The 16,083-nt window shown below is 34.6% G+C and overlaps 1 protein-coding gene across 1 annotated transcript in view; it reads left to right on the top strand.

Annotated features, from left to right (window-relative positions):
- The first annotated feature begins 219 nt into the window (after positions 1-219).
- Positions 220-16,083, top strand: part of SHC3 (SHC adaptor protein 3) — a 38,145-nt gene continuing 22,281 nt past the window's right edge. Inside the window, exons 1-2 of the mRNA XM_081939993.1 lie at positions 220-908; positions 12,792-12,862. Coding sequence (XP_081796119.1) covers positions 387-908; positions 12,792-12,862 — 593 coding nt within the window. The 5' untranslated portion in view covers positions 220-386. The remainder of the gene's footprint in view (positions 909-12,791; positions 12,863-16,083) is intronic.

Here is a 16,083-nt window from a genome sequence, read left to right on the forward strand (position 1 = left end):
GGGAAAGGAAATGTGAGAATTGATTGGAGGTAGTGTGCTGTAAGTGGGTGGATTTTTTTTCCTTACAGGAAGTGCTTTGCAGCATTCACTGAGCCTTTTGTTGAAAAGGGTCCTTCTCATTTGTGTGAGTCATGCTTTTGCTGTGAGAGACTTGGCAGCTCTGAGCTGGACTGGGATCTTTCTGTTGCACAGAAAATTACCGCTTTGCCTAGCCTTACCATGGAACCTTAAGCAAAATTCCTTTCATTTTATCTTTAAAAAAAAACACAAGCTCCTCCCCATGGCCACATTTTCACTGACCATCTTTGATACTCTGAATCATCTGCTATGTTAGTAGAGGAGTTTCCTGTTTGCCGGAACGAACACAAGATTCCAGACAGAAGGGCATGCTTCAGCGTTCCAAGTATAATCGCTTCAGGAATGATTCGGTGACATCAGTGGATGATACGGTCCATAACTGGTCCATCAACAGCAAGTTATCCTCAACAGAAACCATTTCAGCGTCTTCGCCATATCTGGCCTCACCTGAGAACCTCCAGAAGGAGCATGGTGGAAGCACCACCCTTTCCACTCTTGTGCCTAAAGCGTCCCACTTAAAACTGTCCTCCACAGGCAGCCTTTGGGGCATCAAGAACCTTTCCTCTGCAGTGAAAGAGCTGGCTGTCTCCAAGTTGCAGGGTAGTTCAGCAGCAGAGACTTCAGACAACACATGTAGCCTTGCCACTGCCACCCTGTCTTCTCAGCAGGACAAGAACAAGATGAATACCGGGAAAAAACCATGGTCGGAGGAAATGTACCTGGGAGGTGAGGACTGGAATCAGCGTGGCAGCACTGCCAGCAAAGTACCCCAAGGATGGCTGCATTCAAATGAGAAGATCCTAGGACCAGGAGTGATGTATATTGTGAAGGTTGGTCTTCTTTCTTTCCACGCTCTTTTTTTTTTTTTTTTTTGTATCTCTTTAATAAATTTGGGGGGGGGAGGAAACCTAGACACCAGCCAAATAGGTTGGAGGATTTTAAATCTGGAATTTAGTCTAATGAAGACTGTTAAGTGCAAAAGACTTTATTGTGAAAAACCGATGTTAATTTGCTTTCATTAAGTGAGCATTCAAGCTGACTCCTTGGCAGTTTAAATGATTTAAAGCAGTGGAAAAGAGCACTTTCAAAATTAAAGGGATTATATATCCAGCTCTTCAGAGCACTGCATGTATTTGTATATTTTTATTAGTATTGTCTCTAGAGAATCTGTAATAGGTGAGGTAAGAGTAACATCTTTCCAAATGATAATTCTGAGTTGAAATCAAATATCTCAAATGAAATGTGTGTGTGTGTACAAATACACACGCAACTCTTTTATTTGCATGTCATGGCTAGAAGAGCAACAGTTTGTAGAATCTGTCTTATTTGCAAACAGAAATACTCTTTCTTGAAGTGGTGCATTCAAAATGCAGTCTTGTTTTACATAACAGTCTTTAACAGGACTTTCCCCCCCCTCTCTGTTCCCTGATAATTGAAGAGTAGGACAAAAAAATCCTTGTGCATATCTAAGTCAGTTTTTTGATTCAATGTAGTTAAGGTTTCATCTGAGCAGGTGAAGTCTAAGAACTTAAAGGCTAAATTAATGATTTATTTTGTGACTGTATGCCAATAGGTACTTGGTTCTAAAATGGCACTGTTGAGAATGACCATTCGTTGTAACAGAGCAGATTTTCATAAAAATAATTTGATGTTTCATAAGATTAAGCAGAAGCATTGTATTTATATTTTATTTTTTGAAAATAGGAATGATTATGTAAAGGGGGAAATTATGATATACCCTATAGTACAACAGAGTTTAATTTCTCATTGCTCAAGATTCTACACTGGCTGTACTTTTATTTCAGTTATCTTCTTAATTATCTGGTTTAAAAGTTTGCTTTTACAAAAATAGGAAAATGTTAGTGTTTGTAATTGTAATTATAGCTAGATTACTTAAGAACCATATTTAATGAACAAATTGATCATGGCATGTAGAATAAAATATGCTTCTCATTGCTATTTTTCACAATATAGTACTCATTACTGGAAAATGAAGGAAATATATAATACAGCGTCAGATTTTAGAATAGCTATTCTGTATCATTTGCTTACTTATATTCTGATAAAAAAGCATCAGTTGCAAATTTCAAGTGATTTTAAAAACTTGACGAATGAGGCACTATTGTTGGTGGATTGCGGTAAATAATATGCTTGATAGAAATATTTTCATTTTAATTATTTATTATTGAAAGCTTCTCTTAAACATTCATGCTGACTTTTTCTGGATAGATAAATAGAAAACAGTGTATTCATGATCTCAGTATATAATTCTAGTTCAGCAAAAAGATTGTTACTCGATTGGACATTATTTTTTGCTACCTGCTTATGAATTGACTTCGAATAGAATAGAAGGTAGTAGACGAGTATTATTCTGTGTATTTAAAGTTTAATGTTGTATTTAAAAATGAACTGATATTTCTATTTTACTGAGTTTTGTTTGCGTCATATTTTTTTCTTTTTTAGATTCCCTTTTTCTCTTTTTAATTATTAAAGCTTTTTAAAAAGTTATTGATATTTGGAATAATGAATTGTAATTCCATATATTTCAGATGTTGGCTGCGTAGTGATTTTTTTACTTCTTTCCTGACTTCACTGATAATTGTTTTAATATTTTATTGTTTGGAATTTTTAATGTTTCTGTTCATTACACGAATACACAGAATTAAAAAATAATATAACAAAGATATTAGTTTTCCCCAAAAAAATAAATTGAGGAAGAAAGAACTAGAAATTTATCTTTTGTGTAAAAAATTTCATCAGCAACTCAAAAATCCTCTTTCTTGTCCTCTTGTTGATGATGAGGGTAAACGTATTTCAAAGTCTTCTGCTGTAACTCAGGAATAGATTTGTCCTTCTGATAATAACAACATTATATAATAATAATATTAGACACAAAACTCTTTGTCCCTTTGTTAACCAAAATATCAACATCTTTTTCTAAAGATGATTAACTGGCACATTTGGTGGAGTTATCCAATGATCTGATAGTTCTGAACATTTGTTGCTTGGGAATCAGATCTGTTCATCTTCCATCCCTGTAAAACAAGAACAATATTTTTTAATGTTGCTTGAGGGAGAAAAATAAAGATTTGATTAGTGACAGGAAGGATGGCTGTAGTTCATAAGTGGAAGGAAATGAGTTTTCCTGATTTAGACTTTTAGTACACCGAACTATTATAAACAGTTATAATGGAAAAACTCCAGGATACAATACATTAAATCCAGAACTTTCAGAACCCATTATGAGACATTTATCTTCATCAATGTTGAAGATAGTGGGACAAACATGAATGATAATTTTGAAAAAAAAAACGATTTAATGAGAAAGTGATGAGTACTACATTCAGCAAAGATATACTGCCCATGTAATACCTTAGTTAATTATCTAAAATTTCAAATATTTTATTCTAACCTGCTAATTATTAGTGAAGTAGTTTAAAATTTGCATTATCTATAATATTATACACAACAAATAAATGCAACTCATTTAATATTTTGATATCTTAGAAGTTCAATATTTTAGTATTCCTCATTTTAATAATTCACATTATTAATTCTCTAACAACTAATTTAACTTTTAACTACTTTAGAGTTTGTCTAGTATTTTAATAACAACTTGCTTTTATACTCAAGTCTATTTTAGTTTGATGTACTTTAATTTAAAGGATATAATTAGAAATTTCTTTTTGCAATTTTCTCTCTCTCTGTATCTTGTATAAAACTAGGTTTATATTATATACATGAAGCCAAGTAGAACTATACATAATTTTAGAGGTCACTGATTATTTTTGTCATATTATCAATCCTGTTAATTTCAGCCAAAATGTGGCAATATGGAAAGTTCAGACTGTGATAATTTAAATAACATTCAAACATTCTGAAATTGGAAAATTAATTCTCACATCGATGGCATCATTTCAATCAAGGAGGTGACACACTATTGACAATCATATAAAATGAGAAGTTCAGTAAAACATTAATCCCAAATGTAAAATTGTTGAGGAAATTTAATGTGAGTTAACATCTGTGTCAGAAACTGTGAGAAAATTACATCAAAAACTTGCTTTGCATCTAAAAAATAAGTGCAGGATTCGCATTCATTAACAATTTAACATTATCAGACCCTTTATGAGCGGACAGAAATCCAACCTAAGGGGTTGTGTAATAGGATGAAGAACAGGCAGCAATCTGTGAGCCAAGATAGATGATAAAATCTTAATATCTACATTTAAAGAAACAGCTGCTTAACTGGAACTTTAAGACTTGGGAATTTCTCTCTCTCTCTCTCTCTCTCTCTCTCTCTCTCTCTCTCTCTCTCTCTCTCTGTGTCTATGCATATACATAGTTGAAACTGCGAAATAGGTTTGCAAAACCTTTGATTTATATCACCTATTAAATGGGGGGGGGATTATCAAATTAGCTGGGAAATCACTAAGCTCAGCAGATTTCTACAAAACAATAAATTTTAGTGATATTCACAATTTTTTTAAGACGGGGTGAGAAAAATAATTGTGCAATAATCTCGTTATCTATTGATGAAAAATTGGAACTGTTCAGTTTGAAGTACGATTTTAAAAACTATTGAATAATTGGTATAGAATCTATATACAGCACATTTCTCAAGTATACAATGGTATAGATCAGGGGTGTCCAAACTTGGGAACTTTAAGACTTGTGGACTTCAACTCCCAGAATTCCCCAGCCAGCCATGCTGGCTGGGGAATTCTGGGAGTTGACGTCCACAAGTCTTAAAGTTCCCAAGTTTGGACACCCCTGGTATAGATGCAGTTACTGAATTTGTTAAGACTAAGGCCAGCGGCTTCCTAGATTTTTTTTCTTTCCTTCCCAGCATCCATGCCTGGTGCAATGTAATAAAAATTCTGATTTGGCAATGTACCACTTGTTAAATTCATATTTAATAGAATCCAGAGGTCTATATAAATTCTAATAAATGTTTTTGTTGCATCCCACAGTAAAGCAATTAAATTAAAAGGGAAAATGTGTAGCCATCATTCCCCCCCCCCCCAATCTGGTTAATACTTCTTTATCATTCAACAAATACACATACAAAGACTAGTTCAAAAATGTTTATAATTTATTGCCAGATGTGTCTTTTAATTCCACAGGAAAATTTAGCATCTGTATGATGCTGTAAGATAACCAGAAATTAGGTAAAGAAAAACATTTTCTTTGTACAGAAAAAAAGTAAATTCATGTTGGTAAGGATTATCACCTGTCAGATATGGACCAAGTTAATTTGTATGTATTATAAATCCTGAAATATAATTTGTATTATGGCAGTTGCTGTGATCTAATTAGGGTTCTAGAATATGTTAGGCTCCTTTCTACTAAATGCTACTAAAATAAGGTGAGGAGAATGAATAAATTTAATAAATACATGGACATTCTTTAAAATATATAGTACAATAACTCCCAGGATGTATTGGAGACTCAAAACACTAGTATTTCTTTTATCAGACATCCAGAATTCTAAGTGTAATGCAGGACACCAGTTCATATGATGAATGGAAACATTGTCTTCAAGGCAATCCCTTTTCAATTCTGTAATACCTAACCGTTTGGAATCATAAGAGTAATTTAACCTCAAGGATCAGTGACTGAAGACAGCTAAGATCTTTATTGTTGTTTAAACTGTTGTGAGTTTGCATTGATTTATTGATTTAAATTAAAAAATAAAATAAAATAAAAATGTAGGTGGTGCATCTTCTACCCACTGTCTATAAGCCATGTCTGTTGTAAAGCAATAGATTGGCATGGGAAGCAGCTTCACACAGTTTCATTAGTTAAATATTGGTCTTAGATCAAGCTGAACCTGAAATATCTCTCAATAATTTTCTCTGATAAAGATAAACATATTTTGAAAACCGATATACTGTAGATGTATAGTCAAATTATGTGTGTGTGTATTCATCTATATTTCAAGAAATAGACAGATATCTTCATATAGTTTAGGAAATTGTGCCAGTTTTAGCATATTTATAGGAAAGGATGACTATGCCTCTCCAATTAATATATATTTAAAAAGTACATTTGCTGAAAATAAAATGAAGCCAACTTTTTTTTCAGCTTAATTTGCCATCTTAAATTCAGAACCTTTTTAAAATAACTATGGAAAGATGCAATTTTGCTGCTTATAATTGACAATGCAATACACATATATGGGGATACATCCAACATGCATTAGTTCTGTGCAATGGGATTTCTTCTGTTTTGTTTTGTTTTTTTCATTTTTGCATGAGAAAAATCTATTCTATTTATGGTAAGTTGTAACTTCCATTAGCTACATTAGTTGGGGTCCATATTATATTATTCAGAAGTATCATGAAATTGTGTTGACCAAGATATTTTGTTGTCTGAAATAGAAAAGGAAATGAAAAATTCCAAATTTCTTACATTAACACCAACAAATCAAGGTGAGCAATACCTAAGGCTATATAGTTTCTCCACAACTCCAATCAGCAAATCTTCCTATTTATAAAAATATAACTAGACTACATTAAAAACAACCATGCTTTTAAAGCCAGCCATCTGATTCTTTCAGCAATTTTTGTTAGATATCGGTGACTATGGAGAGAGAGGAAACTTTGTTTCTGTCAGCTTCCTTATTACTAAATTAAAAAAGACATATCAACCTTTTGTTAATATATACGGTATGCAACTAACATACTTGTGTGATATCTCAGTGCTTATGCATTTAGATTCTATTGTTCAAGTTGACCTATAAATTTAAAAAAGCAAACATTAGTCTTTGTTCAAAATTGCTTTTCTTGATTCATTTGCTCTGAAATTGCAGGAACTTTGTAAAGTGCAAAGCTCCATTTTAAGCCACAGACATTGATCAGGAAATTAGCCACAAACAATTTAAAACAATTTAAAACTGATCATAAAATAAAATGTTCTGATTCAGTCATGCAGTGGAATGCTAAAAAGCATCATGGCCTCTATGCACAGCATATGAAACACATACATTTCTCAGTGTTTTGTCATGGAAAGGTAATATTTATGTTTGAGACAAGTGAACAAAAGTTTTCTTTTAAGAAATATCCTTCATTGATGAAATGTGTACTGGATTAATTATTTTATCCCTGGTAATCTAATTACAAAACTTCATTTTTTTCCCCTTTTCTAGAAGGGCATTGAAGCATAGGCATCAAGTCTTCAACATTGTGATACTAAAATGGTGAAACATATTGTGACATTGCAGTAAAAATTCCCCGTTTCTACTTTTGTTGTAATATCACATGCAAGTAATAAGGTCTGGAGTTCATGTCACAACCTTATAGAAGCTTTTTAATGGTTCTCCTTTGCTCAGATCTTCTTAGTTATTTTGTGCAAAGCTTCCTAGGGAATCTTTGACTCTGTGGAAATTTGAAGTGTTATCTTCTGGACCTTAAATTAGAGTTACAATCAGCAGTGATCTGAAAGTGATCCAATTAGCTAATAGCAATGTTTGAAAGGAACAAAATTCTGACACAATGTGGCTTTCTTTCTTAGTTTAAAATGGCTTCCTATTCAGCAAAGAAGTTGCATTTTCTCAGTAAAGGACTGGCACTCAATATTTCAGGTTGACTCCAGGAGAAACAGAATCTCATCTTAGAAATAGCAATGGAAGACTGTGACCTGTTTTAACTATGAGAGGAGAAGGATTTACACCCATAATATAAATTGTCCAATAATAATAGGGCAAACCCAAGTTCTCGACTTCATCAACAATAACAGAAGGCATGCCAATGATCGAAATTGTGCTAAATGCAGACTTGAAAACTGGAACAGCTGAAGATGATTTTAACATACCTCAGCTTTGGGCTGAGGTGAGGTAAAGTCAGCTTCACCAAGACAGTTATTGGAATATGTTTATGCAGCAGATAAAAGAATGTGAATATGGCTCCCAGCTTCATATCAGTTTCTGATACTTGGCTGGTTCTGAATGGCATTTGATTCCGTGGATACAAAGCGACTAGGACTTGCCAATAACTTGCCACTTCTCTACCATGGTGGAGTTTGTTCGTTTATCTTAGAATGCCAAGAAGTACATCAAGAACATACATCAAGAACAGAGATAAACAATCCAGCTGCTACAGAAAACAATCCAGCTGCTACAGAAACATTTGGGAGTTTTGATATTGCATCACCACTGAAACTACTGTGACTGATCCCTGTATTCATTAGTGAGAAAACCATGATCTGACAGTCTGACATAATAAAAAGGGCTAGATGAAATTATTAAAAATATTATGATAAGAATCACTTTAATGTATACAATAACATTTTAATTATGGCAAAAACAAACAACAATATGCAATATAATTAGAAAAAATTGGCATAGGGCAAAGTACTTTAATTTGAAAGCTGCTCTAAAATTAGATTTCAACCAACTTCATAAATAAAGCATGGTATGACTCTTTCTGGGTCTATGATGAATTTCTGAGCAATAAAACACAATTTTGATTAGTTCAAGGAGTGTTTATGGAAACATCTTCCTGGACTATACTCTAGGTATTTACATTTTCTATAACATTTCTTATCAAAGTATATTTGCTTTCAATAGTTTTCATCTGGAAATAAAGCATATTCACTACATCCATTAATGAGAAGCATCTATTAGAAATAATAATATTTATGAGTGCACATTTAGTAAAATTCTGTATCTATGCAAATGGTATTAAGGGTCAAGAAATCCCAGCTGCTTTTTTCTTTATTTTTGGAATACACTGGCTAGCAGATAGGGACATTGCCACTTCTGTTTCATCAGAGTTTGTCTGCAACAAGGAACCAGAATGACACTAAAAGGGCAGTATTTTTATTGCTACTCAGCTATTTACAAAAATCTTGCCAGACAAGCAGCACTCATTATGGAACAACTAGATAAACATTCCAAGGTTTGGAGAGGGTGTGTATTTTCTGTTGCTTCCTTCCCTTCCGTGATTCCAGACTACCCAGCCTCTTAACTCTTCCCTCCAACTTCAACTGCAGATTCCACGACAGATTTGCAGCAATAACAAAGACAACTGAGATAGCGATGGTGTCAAATAATTGTTATTTTCTAACAAGGAAAATGAACCCCAAATTCTGGTAACACTCTACAACATATCAGTAGTCCTCCACATACAACTATTCGTTTTACCACTGTTTGAAGTTACGACGGTGTTGAAAAAGGTGACTTGTAAGTGTTCCTTCCGCTTAGAAGCACCAGAGTATTATTATTATTATTATTATTATTATTATTATTATTATTATTATTATTATTATTATTATTATTATTATTATTATTATGGTGAGCCTCTTTTTTTTTTACTTCTTCCTTTGGATACCCCTGCAAAGATAGAGAAGATATATCATAATATTACATCAGAGTGGGTAGCCTTCTCCCCCACTTTGTCATTTTCAGTTTAATTTTACTTCTGGGTTTTATAAAATCCAACTGTGAACCTGATTTGCATAACTACTACTGTATCTGCCTCAGTTCTCTATTATTATGGTACTTTCCCAGACGGGTAAGAGCTATTGTATATTTTCAATAATGGAATTAATTCCTTCTGCTTATTTCTTCTATTTTTAATATATTACAATTTAAAATTTCTATTTAATTCCTCTGTTTAAGTAATTTAATTTTGAGGGGGAAGGTTCATTCTCCGAGCTTGTGGGTTGGTTTCCGAAACTTTTATTACCAGACTAGGTAACATCTTCAGTGGAGTTTAGGGCATGTCAATCTCAGTGTTCTTCTGTTTATGACGGCTTTGTGTGAACAGAAGGTTTTGTGATGGGTCAGACATAGGTGTGTCAAGTGGGGGCCTTGTAATGGGTCTTGTGATGGGCCAAGTACGAGTGGGAATTTTATCTATTTATATTGTAGTTTTGAATTGAAAATCTAAGAATAGTAAAATACGATCATGCAGAGTTCTGCTATCTTAAAAATAAATTCCAATCAAATATAACAGACTATTTATAGAGTCTGTGCATTGATGCTTCACACATAAAAATACCTGAAACAAAACATATCCTTAACCTTTATTCATATGCAATTAATAGCCTGGATTTTTTTTTTATGAAGCCAGTTCTGTTTTATGACATTACTATACGCATAATCAGTTCAACATGAATAACTGTTGGCAAATTTTCAAAGACAGGGTTATTTTTCCCAGCTAAAAGTATTATGCAGCAGTAGTGAGACAGATTGCATTCAGACAGGCATGAATTCAAATGTGCCCATATAAGAAATGTCTAATTTTGCAAGCTTATTTTTAGACCATTGGCTGACTGGCAAACTACCAAACTTAGGGGAAGGCTAGCATTAGAAGCAGCTATAAAAATGCTATTTTCATGATTAAAAAATGCAACAATAGTGCCTATATATAGTATTTTGTTCAGACTGCTATCTCATATTTGGGGATATGGCAAATTTCTTATAGAATTTAGTATCTCTTTGCAGTTTTCCCCCCATCCCAATCATCATTTTTGCAGAATTCTGTACAATCATTTTCATTTCTTCAGCAAGCCAATGTTATTTATTTTATACATGCACACTTTCTTATGGCATTTATTGATAGCCAAGTTCATAAGTATCAATACTCATTCTATTTTGCTTCCTTAAAATTTCAGGATTCCACCAATAATCCAAAATTTCAGATTATTTGTGAATGTTACTCAGGAATGTCTATATTTCTAATTGATTTACATAATATGCTGAACAGCTCCGTTAATTTTATTTACCACCTGTGCAAGTTGAAATAATAAATGCCATAAAAGTGTGTTTGTGTACATGTGTGATTCTATACACCTTTGTTTGTATCACTTTAAATCTAAAGTAAACGAGAAGGACTGGGTTTTGGAATAGTCACATTTCCTCAACCCTCAGAAGGAAACAATGGCAAACCTAAGCTACTCAGGTTTGTCTGCAGATAACAGCCTGCATTGTATGTATTGCAACCAATTAAATATAAACCAACAGTATGCAGCAGCAGCCAAAAAAGCCAATGAAATCCTAAATTGCATTAACAGAGGGATACAATCAAGATCAAGGGAGGTTCTTGTACCACTCTATAAAGCCTTAGTAAGACCACACCTAGAGTATTGCATCCAGTTTTGGTCACCAGGCTATAAAAAAATGTTGAGACTCTAGAAAGAGTGCAGAGAAGAGCAACTAAGATGATTAGGGGACTAGAGGCTAAAACATACGATGAACAGTTTGAGGAACTGGGCATGGCTAGTCTAGTGAAAAGAAGGACAAGGGGAGACATGATAGCAGTGTTCCAATATTTGAGGGTCTGTCATAGAGAGGAGAGGGTCAATCTATTTTCTAAAGCACCTGAAGGCCAGACAAGGAATAATGGATGGAGACTGATCAAGGAGAGATTCAACCTCGAAATAAGGATACATTTTCTGAGAACGAGAACAATCAACCAATGGAACAGCTTGCTTCCAGACGTTGTGGGAGCTTCATCGCTGGAGGCTTTCAAGAAGAGACTGCACTGCCATCTGTCAAAAATGGTGTAGGGTCTGCTTGGGCAGGGGGTTGGACTAGATGACCTACAAGATCCCTTCCAACTCTGTTAGTCGTTATCTCTGTATCTGTATGTTCACCTGTAGTATGGGGAAAGAGTGGTCAGGTTAACCATTAAATTGCATAGGTTCAAGACAGAAAGGAAAGAAGTCTGAACTGAGAGAAGAAGGAAGAGATGAAAGCCCCTCAAATTTCAGCATAATCCATAGAAGGTCCATTAGGGAAAAAAACATACAAAGCAAGCCTTTTTGACAAAGAAAGAAGACAAAAGTCCTGAGTCCCTCTACCAATTATGTCTGCATCTATTGCCCCCAATAGTCAATAGATTTTTTGGTGCAGAAAACTGGTGCCTGCAAAGTTGAATTCCAACCATTATCCCCTCTACATTCAGCATCCCAGCAACTGGCCCAAAGTTGTTTACTGACTGAAATATCTGGACCAGGCAAAAGTTGTTTCTGGCCAGGAAATTTACAGCTGCCTTCTATTTCTTTTCCAGCAGAGACAGGAGAGATTGGCCAGGCCTTATTATAATCAAGTTAGTCTAATTTAAATATATCTACACAGCTGCAGAATTGTCAATAGCCAGTTAGCCTTTTTTTTTTACTGTAAAGCCTAAATTCTTGTGCAGATGTGTTGGTGTGCAAACATTTATGAAAAGAACGTGAAACAAGTCTGCATGGCCTCTGATGCCTTTCACAATTTGAGGGTCATGCATGCGGCACAGGATATATTTTCCCACAGTACTAGACACAAATGATATCGTGTATGCAAATTTTCTAACTCATTCTATTCTTGCACAGTTATTATATGTAGCATCAAATTAAATTATAAGCATAAGGGACTTTCTGCAGCATTAACTAATTATGCAACCTAGACTAATAATAGTATGCTTAAAATGTACACACTAGTGAAAGTGCCTTCTGTGTAGCTTCTAACCTAATAGGGAGGGCTCCAATTTTTAAAAAATGATTATTGCTGCTGCATAGATAAATGAAAAAATATATAAGAATAAGAAAGGGGATAATGGGATTTGTTTTACCATACATGCTTAGCAAGCCATTTTGATGGACTATTTGTTGGAGAAGAGATATAAATAAAACCACAACCTCTGTCTATCAAAGTATGAGTATGGATTTTGCTATACAAAGTTTATTTCAGTTATATTTATATGCACACTTTTTCCTCTTTGTAGTATTTGGGATGTATAGAGGTCTTGCGGTCCATGAAATCTCTGGATTTTAATACTAGAACACAGATAACAAGGTAAGATGATATATTCTACATACATTCCCATCACTGTTGTACCTTTTGAATCAGATACAATTAATTTACTTGAAGGAGAAAAATACCAGCAATAGTGCAGGGTGCATGTTGCTGATGATGATAATTATATGTAAGTTTGTACACATAACAAATGTTTTTAGAGTTCTGCTCAGCCATAAAATACTGAAAATATAAAATTATTTATGGACGTGCAGTCATATATATATATTGTTTGTTTATTGGATTTATTGGATTTATATATATGCTGGTCTTGTTGTATTCGGGTCTTTTCCCATGTAAGTTTGAGATTGTCTTGGCAACGTTTTGGCGAGGTCTCACTCGTCATCTTCAGGCTGGGTTTTGGGCTTAAAGCCCAGCCTGAAGATGGCGAGTAAGACCTCACCGAAACGTTGCCAAAACAATCTCAAACTTACATGGGAAAAGACCCGAATACAACAAGACCAGCATACTTACACCCGTGAAAATCTGCGAATACACACACACACACACACACACACACACACTATTTATAAATAGCATATAAATGATTGACATATTCTTGGATAGTGTCTTTAGGGACCATTCTACTCTGGTTAGTAGGAAGTCCAGTTTTTTCTGATCAAGCACTTGCTCCCTTTATACTCACCTCCAATTCAGAGACTTAGCAGCAGAGCAGCAGTGGTGGTTGGGTGGTGGTTGGGTTTTGGGAAGAAGATGAAGGATGAAGCAAGCCATTTCACAGCACAACCCCATGCCCATTATATCTACCTCTTGTTTGGGATTCTTTTGAACATGGGCTTTGCACCAAGTATACTAAACTCATATTTAAGAGTTGCACAATGAAGCAACAGAGAAAGATAAAAAGGGGGAGGGAGGGAGATGGCTTGTGTGATCCCTTTATTGGCCCATCCACTGTCATTCTGACAGATGACTAAACCTGCAGATATAACAAGTAGTTCTTGACTTGCAACTGTTTGTTCAGTGATCATTCAAAGATACAATGGCACTGAAAAAAGCGATTTATGACAGTTTTTCACAGTTACAACCTTTGCAGTATCCCCATGATCATGTGATAAAAATTCAGATTCACAGCATCTGGTTCATATTTACGACTGTTGCAGCGTCCCAGCATCATGTCATCCCTTTTGCAACCTCCTGACAAGCAAAATCAATGGGGAAATTAGATTTCACTTAACAACCGGGTTACTAACTTATCAACTGCAGAGATTCACTTAACAACTGTGGCAAGAAAGGTCATAAAATGGGGCAAAATTAACTTAACAAATGTCTCACTTAACTGCAGAAATTTTGGGCACAATTGTGGTCATAAGTCGAGGACTATTTGTACCTGTAATGCAGTGATTGGTAGGTGATTTTCCAGCCATTTGGAAATATTGAGAGGAGTGCAGACAGCAACCTTTTCTGAGTGGAAAATTAGGATATCAAGTCAACCCTATGAGTTAGCAAACTGAGATTGACTGTGGGGAGAGCATATACCCTGTGGCAGCTTTACTTTTCTGCTTTCTCACAGAGGAAACATAAATAGGAGGAGAGCTGTTTTAGTCTATGTGACAAAAAAACCAGCAGCCTGATGACACCCTTTTTCTGACTATCAAATTTATTAACAGCAATAAGCTTTTGTGAAATGCAGCTCAGTGCTTTATTTGAGCTATGGGGAAATGTCCTAAGTAGGAAAAGGCTGCTTTATGTACGAAATTCCAAATAAATAACAACAGTATGTCAAGTTAAGATTTCTAAGCGTGTTTTATTTCTCTCTGTTTTGTGATGTGAAATGATTCTTAAGGCAGGAAATATTGTAACTACTATATTGCTTGAGTCTATTCTTTAAAGCTTGCTGCTTTAAATTTTGGATCCATGTTTTCAATGTAAAATACATTCATATCACTTTTCAGAACACTTTTTCAATACAGCTTCTATATAGTTTCAAAGCTGTGATTGATTCTATAAATCCACAAGAGTATATATATTTGAAAGTGAGAATATGCTGTTATAAATCTGGAGGATATAATCATTTATGTGTCAAAGCCTTGACTCTACCACCTGGGAAAACAATAGGTTTCCTAAATAGTAAGGTGAAAACTATGGCAATATTGAATAACCGACTGGGTCCATTGTGAATATATGCATTGAAAAGTACATAAAGCTGCCCAAGTAAATCAGTTTTAAGAATTATTTATTCTGGTAGCTTATTAATAAAGTCTGATTTAATATTTTGAGCCCACTTTTTGAGGGAGTTAGGTTTGATACTGTATTAAAATCATCATTATGTGTATATTAATAGCTAGATATATGCCATAATATATAAGGGATGGATAAAGAAGGAGAAAAAAAGGGGGAGATATTTTACTTATGCATTGTTCTACCTTCTTTGCCCCAATAGCCCTATTATTAATTGGTTGGAAATCCTTTTCTGGCCCAATAGTCAGTTCTGATCACGAAAGCAAGATATATCATAAACACCCATCCATGAAAGAATTGGAGACTTCTTTTTGCCAACAGATGCTCTTCTGGGAATGCTTGTCAGCTGTGGAAATCAGGAAATAGAGACCCAATCCTTCTGGTTTTCCAATGAAGACAGCACCAAGTTGGAGAAGGCTTGTCCATTGCTTCAAAAGGGTTAACAAGTGCAAGCCAGCATTTAACCCTGTTTTTGCCATACTTTTTTTAAAGCATTACCAAATTTTGGTAATTTGGTGTTCCCAGATAAGGATTTTATTGGGGAGTAATCCTGTTGCATTCAAGGAATGTGAATAAGATGCCATTTTCTTCTATTTATAAACCCACTCAGTCTTTCCCACTTTTCCTTTTGCTATTTTTTAAATAACAATTTACTTCTGCAAGGCTAATCTGAATTTTTATCATCTGATTTGTTGCAATAGGCAGAAAGGAGAAGAGGCACCAATCATTCTTTCTGATTATCTGCTTTTTTTCCTATGCTGGGTATAAAGAAGTTACCCTGTTTCTGCTTTGGCCAGCAAACAAACTAACAAAACTCTCAGCTTGCAGCATCTTCCTTCCTTCCTTCCTTCCTTCCTTCCTTCCTTCCTTCCTTCCTACCTTCCTTCCTTCCTTCCTTCCTTCCTTCCTTCCTTCCTTCCTTCCTTTCTTTCTTTCTCCCTGCAGTGTTCGGTGTTGGTGTACATTTATGTGCTTGTGTGCATTTAAACCAAAAACTGCAAGAAAATGAAAATTACTGTAAG

This window comes from Natrix helvetica (genome assembly GCF_964273705.1).
Source record: "Natrix helvetica genome assembly, chromosome: 2".
NCBI lineage: Eukaryota > Metazoa > Chordata > Lepidosauria > Squamata > Natricidae > Natrix > Natrix helvetica.